A 12935-nucleotide genomic window follows, 5' to 3' on the forward strand; every position below is an offset into this window, starting at 1 on the left:
CAATTTTTCTATTTATATATTCTTATATCGTTATATTTTTCTAGAAGATTCTATCACATTTTCTCACTTTTTGTACCTTTAATTAACATACACCTTTTATCACATTTGCACTATGTGAGGATTTGACGTGTATAATAGATAAAAGGACTATTTATATATATATATATATATATATATATATATATTTTTTTTTTTTTTTTTTTTTATATCCACATATTTTATTCCTTATACTATTGAGCTCTACTTTCGTCACAACACTAGTGATTGTAACTTGTTCACCAGCACTTTGCACTTTATATATATTTTTTGCATTTGGATACTGCATGCTGTTTTAATTGATTTATGGTTTATGAACTTTAGAATTTTTATGATTTTTATGACACTTATGGTTTCTAATTGTGCAATAATTGCTTGTTGACACTTGCTGATAGGCACATTTATATCAGTTGGCAACACACATTTATACAAAGTCATTTCATTTTACCATCCAGCACGCTGGAAATTCGTTGCCAATTGTGTATCTAAGTTTCAAATTTCAAAATTTTTTAAGGGTATAGCGCCAAGCCTATTTCTCCCCCCCCCCCCCCCATTTAGTCTTCAAGGGATGGCTTTCAGTCCCCAGAAACCCAAGGATTGGAACATGTCTGGGAGGAGGTAGTTGCGGATAATGTGATCCTTAGTGACCCAGAGGACTCAAATGCCTCTGCAAACTTACATTGCATGGCCTCCCTGATTCTGCAAAGCCTGCAAAAGGACCCTACGATTTGTGGTATGAAGGAGAGGGATCAATACTGGCTGGCAACCCATCTTGATCCACATTACAAGGGTAAGGTTGCAGAACTCATCCTACCTTCGTGGGGGGGGGGGGGAGCAGAGGATGAAATATCTACAGGATGCTTTAAAAAAAAAAAAGTTTGTGTAACGCATTTACAGGGCCTTCAAAAGTGTAATAGGTCTTTAGGAAATTAGAGGTGTAATTTATGCTCCTAGAACACCTGATGGTGCTCCCTGCATGTTGGGCCTTTGTATGTGGCCAGGCTGTGTAAAAGTCTCAAACATGCGGTATTGCCGTACTCAGGTTGAGTAGTAGAATGTATTTTGGGGTGTAATTTTTGCTATGTGCATTCTTTGAGTTAGAAATATCTTATAAACTGACCACTTTGTGTAAAAAAAAAATATATGTTTTAATTTCTTTCCACGTTTCCAAAGACTTGTGGAAAAAAAGGAACTGACTCATTATGCCTCATAGAATAGATGTTGGGGTGTTTGCTTTCCAAAATGGGGTCATTTTGTGGGTAATTCCACTGCCCTGGTGCTCCAGGGCCTTCAAAAATGTAATAGATCATTAGGAAATTAGAGGTGTCATTTATGCTCCTAGAACCCCTGACGGGGTTCCCTGCATGTTGGACATTCTTTTTTTTCCCCCAAGAACTGTGGGAAAAAATTACAACTTCAAAAAATCACCATGCCTCTTCCTAAATACCTTGGACTGTCTAATTTTCAAAAAGGGGTAATTTGTGGGGTATTTGTACTTTCCTGACATTTCAGCGCCTCAAGAATGGAGATAGGCCGTCAGTGCATCAGGTGTGATCAGATGTGATTTCAATGATTTGCACTATAGCTTGCAGATGCTATAACTTTCAAAGAGTCTAAATAATATCCACTAATTGGGGTTATTTTTACCAAAGAAATTTAGCAGTATAAATTATGGCCCAAATTTATGAACAATAATTACTTATTTGCAAAATTTTATAATTTTCGCTCTTTTTTTCACTTCTGTCGTAAAAAAAACAGTGCTGATTAAATGCCACCAAAAGAAAGCTCTATTTGAATGAAAAAAAATTATAAAAATTTTGTTTGGATACAGTGTTGCATTAGTAATTGGCATTCAAAGTGTGAGAGCGCTGAAAGCTAAAAAATGGTCTGGGAAGGAAGGGTGTATTAATGCCCTGTATTGAAGTGGTTAAAAAAAAAAAAAACATTGGCATGGAGTTCCCCTTACTATCCATGCCAGACCTGCTGTTTTTCAATTTTTTTTTATTTATATTGCTGGGATCTGGCAATATATTACAGCCGTGAGCAATTTTGAATGACATTTTTTTCTTTGGAAATGTCATTTTGCTATGGTACTGTTATAAACATGGGGAAAATGCGCTACTTTACAGGCAGACTAAGTGGACCCCCCAGGCATGATATTTAAAGGAGTATTTAATTTTTTTCACATTAAGCATTATTCAAATCACTGCTCCTGAAAAAACGGCCATTTTAAAAACTTTTGTTTGCATTGATACACGTCCCCTGGGGCAGGACCCGGGTCCGCAAACACTTTTTTATGGCAATAACTTACATAAAAGCCTTTAAAATTAGCAGTTTTTATTTTTCATGTAACATTGACTTTAATGGTGTTTGCGTGTTCGATCAAATTTTTTTGTCTGTTCGCAAGTTCTGGTGCAAACTGAAGTGGGGGTGTTCAGCTCATCCCTCATCACTTCGCTAGAAGTGAGACTCCCTAAACCTGAAAGTGTTAATATTTACACATTTTAAACAAACAACACAAATATACATGATGAAGCCCCGCCTAGGGCGTAACGTGAAAGGTGGAGATGTCATCACGCCTGTCAGATACACTAGGAGAGCCGCTGCTATACTGTTATGAAGGAGAGGAGGGTCGCCGGGCGCTGTGTGCATTCTTACATGATTATATTGTGATTCTATGTGAGGATATATTACATGTTATTATTAATAAACTATTAATGACCCGTGTATCCCAGCTATTGTGACACATACAGATAAAACAGATCTGGTAACAAGTCACCAAGCGGGTATTATCCTCAGACCGGGAAATCTGTCCTCCAGGGGGCAGGAGAGCGATAGTGAGTATGATGACATGGCGGCTGGTTCTCATTTTATAGAATTATTGTAATATATCCAAAATCCACATATCAGAGGAGATCATTTCCTCTACATCACTTCCCCTTTAGGCTCCTCCCACTAGAAGAACAACCCCTCCCCCGGACATTTCTCCAGCATTCTTATAGTGTTTTCAGAGCTTCATAAACACAATGAAGACACATGATAAATGTCATAGAAGTGTTACTGAGCATTGCTTCCTTCTACATAATCATCAGACGAGTCCTAAGGGGGTCTATTCCATCCTATTCCCTGCTTGTTAGAAATATGGATGGTCATTCCATATGTACAGAGCCTGGTCACTTTTCTACTATAAGGAGAACCCCAAATCCCATGGAGGAGATTACAAAGAGAAAGATTCCCTCCGAGAGAGGAGAAGACATGAGAAGAGGACAGGTGATGGAAGATTCTACATGGGTGAGGTTGGAGGACATCCAGAGATAGAAGGAGACATTGAGAGACGGGAACAATCACAAGACGTCACATTTCCCCATCACGACACATCAGACATTTCTCTTACCGTAATTCCTGAATTTTACTCTCCGGGTTTATCAGAAAGGAAAGAGAATCACACTTCCTTTCATATCCTGAAAAGAAGAAATAATCTTCTGCTTTGTCCTCTCCCGGACAATCTGTACTGGAAATAGTACAACCATCAAATCTAAAAGCCAATAATGAGATAATAATTATCACCAAGAATGTATGACCTCTGACACCAAGAATAACAATGTAACCCCAACATTTCCCTTCCACATGGCTGCCTTCCCTCTGGCTCTACAGTCTCATACTGGACCTGATGAGGACTTCTCATTGGTGGCTATGAGTGGTCATTGAAGTCACACTCCAGACAAAACTTAAAAGGAGGCCCCTGATATGTATACGGGGTCTCTGGCCTTCCTACACAGGGGTCTCCATTCATCTTCTGGAAAATCCTGGAACACCACTTTGGTTCCAGATATAAAATGCAGTCCAGACATTCCCATCTCCGCCCACTTCTGCAGACAATTGGCCCCTCCAATGTTGGGATGATGATGTCACACCCCTGGCATTATTTCCCTCCCCCACATCTCTGAACACAAAGCTTTCCCTCCAAATGTTCTGTGTGATAAATGGTATAATTGGGGGCAGGGAAAGGGTTAATACGATGTAAATGATGTGATTGTTACCAGAAGTTGTGTAGAAGGTGATATGTGGGAACCACCATTTAGGTCTGGTTCACACAGCAAAACATGAAAGTCGCAGCCACTTCCAGCTTGACTTTGCTCTACAACTTCCTGGCGACCAGGTGCGACTTCAAAGCGACTTTACTGAGAAGCATTCCTATGTGACTTTGATGGATCCGTGTTTATAGCGTGTTTTGTCACATGACAAAACATGCATCTGCTAACCGTGATTGGGGCCTCATTAACAATCAGGCTGCATTTACATCTGCATGATTCTGAATGCACATCAACCGCACAGAAATTGTATGCTTTGCTGTACATTTCAAAAATGTGCTGCGACCGTCCATCACGATTGTACTACGAAAATGGCAAAGCGAGCACGATACATGTTTCCAAAACATGTGGCAAAGCATGTGTTTTTCTGCAGGTTGCTGGGCATTCAGAAACATGCAGACCATAGGCATGCACACAGGGTGTGCCGGGGGTGCCTGGACACACCCTAATGTGTGTTTGGAGATCTTCTGTAAGATGCTGCAAGAGACTGTATAGGGCGCTGCCTGTGAGACAGTTTCCCATTGAGCAGTCAAGGAGGCATGTAAGAGCCGCTTAGTGCTTTAAACTGTAATCTAATGTCACTGCTTGCAGATAGGAGCTGTCAAAACTCGGGGCTGATGTCTGGGTTGGGTGGGACCAAACAGCTAGCCTATCAAACACGCTGATGTCGAGGGCTGGGCAGGCCACTCCGTGTATATGGCTCCACCCCCTTTCTATCTCTTACATGCCTAGCTGAGTGCTCAATGGGAAACTTCCCCTCTCCTAGATTAGTGCCAATTGGTGCCGCCTATCTATTCCCATCATTGCCAACCAATGCCACCTATCAGTGCCACTAATCAGTGCCCTTCAGTGCCACCTGTCAGTGCCCATTAGTGCCACAATTTTTTTTCTATTCTATTTTTCATAATGTGTATTGTAAGCTGCACTGTCCTGAGGAAGCTCACGAGAGCGAAACATGTAGAAAACAGCAGCATTACTCTATATGTAGGACTGGTAACATCTTATGATTTTAGGATTTATGCCTCTCCTGTATATATTTAATGAATTAACATCTTTATTTGATGTCAATATTGCCCTGTGTTTAATTTGTATTCTCTATTTTGTTAATAAAATTAAAATTATCTTATTTATATAGGTATCTGACTGATTCTACCTGGGTACCGTCTAAAAGTCCCTGAGGTTGGTTGTCCTCCAGCCCCATTTTCCCCTCCTTTTTTCATTCTTTGTTTATATACAATATTGGGATGTGGTACCCCTTTGCAACATTTTTTTGATCGCCTCATCTTTGTATCTTTCCTTTCATATTTATTAGGGCGTTACCCACCCCCTCACCTAGTATAGATGAAGATACGATCAATCTATTATTCGTGTTGATTTAAGTATAATTGCTGATTACGATAATACGATTACTATATTAATTTAATTAATATTATAACATAATTCTAAAAATAAAGTTGAGTTTTTTTTTCTCTTCAATGGCTAAATACTGTGGTAATGCATTTGATGGCCTCATGAACACTTTCCAGCGGTCACAAAGTATAGCGGCTGGAGGATTATCCATGGATAGATTCTTTCTAAGCCCCTGTACACACGGTCGGACATTCCGACAGAAGGTGTCCGATCGGACCATGTTGTCGGATAATCCGACTGTGTGTGGTCTCCATCGGACTGTTTCCATCGGAGTATCCGACGGACCAAGTTTTCCAACTTGTCTATAAAATTTTCCGACAACATGCTCCGATTGGACATACTCTGATCATGTATAGCCTACTCCGACGAACAAGGTGCCACGCATGCTCACAATCAAATTCGGACACGGAAGCGCTCGCTCAGGTAAAATTACCGCTCGTAATCGATATAGCACATTTGTCACGCTGCAATGTTAAAAATTCTTTCATGAAGCACATTCTCTTGTTCTTTACAATGCTGCAAGAATGAAATTGTTTTGATGCTCATAGTCACACACACTTCTCCTGCATGTATTTTTTGAGTCTTTTTACTCATTCCAGCAATACAATATTTAAAATCGTCACATCTACACAATCTTTTTTTTGTTGTTTTTGTTTTACATTTTTGTGGTTGGTTTTTTCATCATCTCCTTTTTTGTCAGTTTGCTCATCTTTGCATTTTTTTGGGAGTGTTTTGGGTTTCAACTTACCACAACACCGTTATTTTTTTTGTATTTTGTTTTTTCATTTTTAATCTACAGGAGGTTGTTTGGTGTTGGTGCTCCTTGTTATTCATTTCACTTTGTATTTTTGAAATGTACCTGCCTACTCACAAATAAACTCTCCTTTTTGAAGTAAAACACATACACAAGTATTGCTTCAAACCAAAATAAACCTTTATTTACGTGTCAAACAACTAAAGAGGAAGGCAGCGCTGGAGAAACTTGTCCCCCAGGGCAGACATGAACTAATTCGAAAATGCTAATTTGGTGGCCTGAAGAGTAGATATCTCAGGGAGAGAAGTCTGGTCCAGAAGTCCTAGAGATCAGGAAGAGCAGATGCTATCTATGTCCCCAGGATGTGGTTCTACAAGAGGCTGCATCTTCTGTCAGACCAGACTGAACCCCGGCCATCACTCTCTTGTCTTCCTTGGGTACTTCCCTCCAGGCTCCCTTCCAGGCTGTGGCTGGGCTCCTGTAGTTGTGGCAGGAGGAGGAGGGCAATGGTCGACCTCCTGGCTGCTACTTGCCACAGCCTCCTCCTGGCTGAGGTCTTCCTGTGTATGAAAATGGGACATAGTTTTAGTTTTTTTCTCATCAATCACACCATTTTGTGCTCATGACTGTTGCAAATTGAATGTTACCAAATAGAACAGGCTATCATTCTGAACCGAGCATTTTTCATTCTTGGCCCAAACATTTTTGCTCACTACTGTCTATTGAGATGTACTGTAAACTACTTTGTTAAATCACAACTTACTGATCAATAATAACATCTAGTTAGCATCATTAAATGTACAACAAGAAATATGTTCAACAATGCTATACCTGTCTCAAGCTGGGCCCCTCCACATGTTGCTGCCTGGAAGGCCCAGGTTGGACGTTGGAAGCCTCAGCTGGGGGTGAAGGAAGCCTTGAAGGAAGACTGGAGAGTGATGGCCTGGGTAACCCCTGGTCTACCAGAAAATGCAGCCTCTCGAAGTACACCATCCTGGGGTAATACTGTAAATGGCATCTGGATCTCCTGATCTCAGGGACTGCAGGTGCTTCTTTTTCTCCCTGAGATATGTACTCTTCATGGCACCAATTTTAAACATCACATAGGTCATGTCTGCCGTGGGGACCATGATTCGCACCAAAGCAAGAAGTTTCTCCAGCGCTGCCTTCCTCTTACTTTGGTCATTATAAAATGGGTTGTTCATCTGCCACAGGCAGGGCAGCTCCCTGAACAGTTTAAGGAATAGCTCCATAAAATTGGTGTTTTGGAGGGATCCATCTTGTCTGCAAGACTCAACACAAGACAAACCCTAACATACTAATAATGCCATGCTAAACCCTCCTAATCTTGTCCCAACATAGGCCTAGATAGAAGCAGTCTAGTCTAGTGATGTACCAAGTTAAAAATTGTACCTTTGTTTGCACGATCGGCGCGTCAGCTCCTCACTCTGTTGACAGATCATACGTACGACACACGTGTGTTGCGTTTTATATACAGTGCACATGCGTGAAACTCCGCCCGCCTCTGACGTTCTTTCTAGACTATTCGCCGCCCCTTCTCTTTTGGCGCAGTGGGTAGAGCACATGGCGGACAGAACACAGGTGTGCACTAATAGTTCCACTAACGAGGAGGAGGGTGAGGAAAGCCCGGAGCCTGAAATGTTCCGATCCTGGAGGAGAAGATTTAAGGCCTCAAATATGTGTTTTGGAGAGATGTTGGAGATGGTGGACATATTGAAGAGGACTGACTATGATGGGAAGTATGGACCTTACCCAAACCCAAATATCAGAAAGGCCAAGATCATGACTAAAGTTGTGAAGAGTCTTCAGAAGAATTTTGGGGTACGCCGATCCAAGGATCAACTGAGAAAATGCTGGTCAGACCTGAAACTGAGGGAGCACGATCAGTACAGAAGGATCAAGAGTGTTCTTCAAAAAAGTAAGTAGTTGTGTGTTCATATGATTATTATTGCTTGTATACTGCTCCATGTGCTTTGATTTCATGTTGTACAGTTTAAAATGGCCACTTTCAAGTTCATGGTTACAATCGTTCATAAGAAACATTGTTCGTTAGCCCACACCTAACATGATGTTTTCACAAATTACACTTCACTACATTTCTTCACACTGCAGGTAAGTATTCCAGCTTAACAAAGTGTCCACAATAATGTTCTCACCTTTGAAAACCCAAAAAACACAATTGTACCACACTTCCAAGCAATGTTTCATATTCCTATTTCTGCCCTCTGTGTGCTAAGTATTCCTTTTTTACATTCTCATAGGGGAGAGAAGACTCGGGAAGTCTGAGGACACCAGGGACCCCGCACCTCCCAAAGAAGGCAAAATTCCAACACCAGAAGCAGAGGAGGAGGAGGAAGGAGAGATCGTTGAAGTTGGACAAATTGTCACCACAACAGGTGAGCGTCAGAGACCACAGCTTCTGGTAAGCTCATCAATGTATGTTGTCATATTTATAATACATGGTGTTTTTTTTTGCTTTTTTTTTTTTTAGGTGATGTGGAAGAAGAATCAAATTTTACCAGTGAAAGTGCCCAGATACTGATTGGGGAGATAATGAGGTGCATTCGGGATTTAGAAAATATACAGAAAAAACATCAATGATGTTCAAAATAAAATGAAGAACATCATTGATGTATAATTTTGCATTTTACAAAAAGCCAAAATTGGAAGATGCACACAGTGTGTCAACATGCCCTATCTCCCATCATGGGGGATCAATGTACGTGTTTTGTAGAAAGTGGCTGAGATGAAGGGGTTGCAGCCCAAAAACATGTACATTGATCCTCCATGATGGGAGATAGCACATGTTGACACACTGTGTGCATCTTCCAAATTTGACTTTTCCAGGGGTGACACCCCATGTGATGAAGGCAATATCAGCACAGTTTGTACATACCCATGTCTGATATTGTCTTCACTTTTCAAAGTTGAACTTTGTAAGTTCCTGTGTTCTGTATGTTACGCTTTGATACATGCCTGTTTACACAAAAACACCGAGTTTCAAAAAAAGTTACCTAAAATAATGTTTTTGATACACCCAATATGTTGGTTTGTTGTAAAACTCTTTTCTAAACGCACATGTGAATGTGCTTTGATTAAAAAGTGAAATTATCAAAAATGTGTGTCTTCCTTTTTCAATGCGCAAAAGCAGTATTTGGAGTAAAATTGTTGTTTTCGGTGACAATGGGTGTTATTTACTAAAGGCAACTCCACTTCGCACTCCAAGTGCAGTTTCAGATGCACTTGTAGTGCATAGTGGATGTGCCTTTAGTAAATAACACCCACAGTGATGTGTAAATTTTGCCAATCAAGCCATTTTCCTGACCCCACATATTTCTGCCATGGTGCGGAAAATGAGCAAGATATTGGTAACTAATGCACTATATACATTAGTTAACAAAAACAAGGTGTGTGTGCAGCAGACCCACAACATAATAAAATTATCTGAAGAAGAGACTGTCCCCTCATCTCGCTCAGAACTTGGGTTTGCACTGTTGTAGAAAAGGCACAACAATAAAAATAAAAAATGTACCTAGAAGACACCTAAAACCAAGCCAAGCAGTAAATGAAAACAAAGATTACTGTAGTTTCAAAGAATGCCTCTCAGACATTGTCTGGCATATCAATGGCCCCCCTACCCACACAGTACTCCATGTATTGGGTTCTGACCTCACGGGTGCTTTGGGGGGGGGGGGCAAGCCAGGATGAGCAGCTTCAAGGGCCGTGAGGTTATCATTTTCAGGCAAGTCTGCATCTGGGCCAACTGAGACCACATAGTTTGCTGAATGTCTTTTCAAGAAATTGTGCAGAACACAGCAGGCAAGCACTATGTGATTGATTTTATATTCAGCCATGTGGATTGGCTGGCCAGTATTACAAAAGTGTTCTCCACAACTCTTTTGGCTCTGGCCAGCCAGAAATTAAAGATCCTCTGATCCAGGGTGAGGGTCCTCATCGGGAAAGGTCGCATCAGATGGTTTGCCAGGGCAAACGCCTCATCCGCGACTAATACAAACGGGAGTCCTTCCTGATTCTCTTCTGGGGGTGGCGAGCCCAGACTGCCACTCTGGAGACGCCAGTAGAATTCCGTCCATGAGAACACTCCACCATCCGACATCTGGCCATTTTTCCCCACATCCACATACAGGAAGTCATGGGTTGCTGACACCACGGCCAACATCACGATACTATTAAACCCCTTGTGATTATAATAGTAGGACCCCGAGTTGGGGGGTGGGACGATGCAGAAGTTTTTCTCATCAATTGCACCTCCACATTTGGGAAAGTCCCAACGGCTAGCAAAGTGGGAGGCCACAGTCTGCCATTCCTGTGGCGTTGAAGGAAACTGTGGAGTGAAACAAGACAAAAAATTTGTAATATTGCACATCAACATTGCAAGCAGATTAGACACAAACATTTTTGGCCAAGATCAGTATAACATTTTGGGAAATGAGTATTTAAAGCCTAAAGTATAAGGTCCCCTTATCAGAGTCATCACCCCCCATCCCTCCCCCACCCCCCATCTGATGGGCCCTTGCAAAAAATGAGGGGGGGATGTTTTGGCCAGGTAACCCTCTCCACTTCATTGAGAGCTGAATGTCTAAATAATGTGTGATACTTTGGGCAGCCCCTCCTTACTTACACTATTGGCAGCCCATCGGACAGGTAAGAAGTGTCATAATACCAAAAATAATACAGAATGGAAGCACATTTTGTCATTCTGCTATTAATAGGAGAAAAAAAATATATAGCATTTGAAAGTATTGAGGCAGGCCCTTGCACTACATGCTTTGGTGAATTTGTCCATAAATGTGACCAGAAAAAAGGTAGGTATAGTGTGTATTGGGTTTGGTAAAGTCAGCAGATAGAGGATTGCTATCAGCTGACCTAGCAGTTGGGGGGAAGGGGGGTTCATAATGAGTTTGGCCCAACCAAAATAAAACAATGTCATTCTGCATGAATTGAAGCACACACATAACATTTGTAGACATTTTAGGGGGTGTTTAGGGGAAAGCAATACTATGGAGCTGACAAAGGCATTGCTAAGTGACTAGACTATAGTTTTATGGGCCCAGAAGAGCATGGTGGGGAAGTTAGTGGAGGCAAATATGCATGAAGGACCAAAAAGGAACTTGAAAAGCTTCCAGCATGCATGAGGACAAAGGGGCAGAGCATATGAATTAGAGCATATTGCAATCATGCTAATTAGGGAATGAGGAAAGAAATCCAAGACATTAGCAATCATTAAATAAATAGAATGTGATGTTAAAGGAGAAAACTTACCTTCATATAGTCCTTCTGCAGGACCTGAATAATGGCAGAACAGGTCTCTGAAATAATGATCCCCAGAGCCTGGGGGGAGATGCCTGTGGAGAACTTGAGGCCCTGAAGGCATCTTCCTGTCGCCAAGTAGTGCAACGTGGCGATGAGCCTCTGCTTCGGAGTGATGGCTTGCCACATGCAGGTATCCTGCCTGGTGATATAAGGGGACAGCAAAGCCAGCAGACGGTAAAAAACAGGGTCCGTCATCCGGAGATAATTCCTGAAATCATCAGGATTATTCTCCAGGATCTCACGGAGCAAAAGCATGTGAGAGAACTGGTCATGCTGGCGCAACCAATTCTTGGTCCACAAACGCCTCCCCTCCCTGTTCATGGACCGGGCTTGTGTGAAAGCTAAAGGCCCAACACCAAGTGCCTGCACAGCACAAACTGTACGACGAATACGTACACGAAACATGTTTTTCAATGGTCGGCTGGTCAGAACGGACAACAGAACACTGATAAACAGCAATGCCTGAAAGAACGACCTGAAAAGCAGAAGCAGACAATAAGCAATGCAAATCAAAGTGTACTATACCAAGATATAGTCCACAATGAGAAACAAATGCTTACTGACTACACGCACTGATAATCAGATACACAAAGACAAGCAGAAACTGAAGAGCAGTACTGAACTGAAGCACAAATCTGAAAAGCACGAATCGTCTCTCACCAAACTTTTACTAACACGCGATAAACACGAGATCAGCAGAAGGAGCCCAAAGGGTGCCGGATGTGGTGCTGAACTTCCTTTTTCTAGTCCCTTCGTACGCGGCTTACATCACAGCATTCTTGGCAACCGGAAATTCCAACAACTTAGTCCGACCGTGTGTATGCGACACCACTTCCGGACCTCTTCCGGACTAAATCCGTCGGAATTTATCCCACAGATTTGGTTGCCGGAATGTCCTACTGTGTGTATGGGGGCCAAGACTCCAAGGTATGTTGGAAAGAAAGTCACAAATCTATTGAAACAAATGGTACTTTTCTAAATATGCTGATGACCAAATGTCCACCCTGGGGTTTAAGAATCCAAATTTTTCCAACCATCCACAAGCTGGAGCTTGCTCAAATCCCAATGGGAAGCTAATCTGCAACAGTGCTCAGACAACATGATGCAGCTGCTTTGTTCTCATTATGTTAATGAATTAAGTGTTGTAGTGAAATTGAAAAACTATATGAGGAGAATAAGACAATCACCACGGATGCGCTCTTTGCAGATCGGGAAACCACACTGAAGGCCAATTTAGAGCATTATGTAATGGAATTAATTCAAACTAAGGAGAAAAAATATATGCGGGA

At 41.6% G+C, this 12935-nt stretch overlaps 1 protein-coding gene across 3 annotated transcripts in view; it reads right to left on the reverse strand.

Annotated features, from left to right (window-relative positions):
* LOC143961965 (NACHT, LRR and PYD domains-containing protein 12-like) overlaps positions 1 to 12935 on the reverse strand; it is a 161933-nt gene that overhangs the window by 101681 nt on the left and 47317 nt on the right. For 2 of the 3 annotated variants that reach the window (XM_077471306.1, XM_077471304.1), the window contains one exon: positions 3431 to 3571. The exons of the other annotated variant lie outside the window; for it this stretch is intronic. In XM_077471306.1, coding sequence (XP_077327432.1) covers positions 3431 to 3571 — 141 coding nt within the window. The remainder of the gene's footprint in view (positions 1 to 3430; positions 3572 to 12935) is intronic. 3 annotated transcript variants of the gene reach the window in all.

The sequence above is a fragment of the Lithobates pipiens genome, unplaced genomic scaffold, assembly GCF_037356315.1.
Source record: "Lithobates pipiens isolate NorthernLeopardFrog02 unplaced genomic scaffold, aLitPip1_a1.2 Scaffold_8, whole genome shotgun sequence".
In the NCBI taxonomy this organism is placed as follows: Eukaryota; Metazoa; Chordata; class Amphibia; order Anura; family Ranidae; genus Lithobates; species Lithobates pipiens.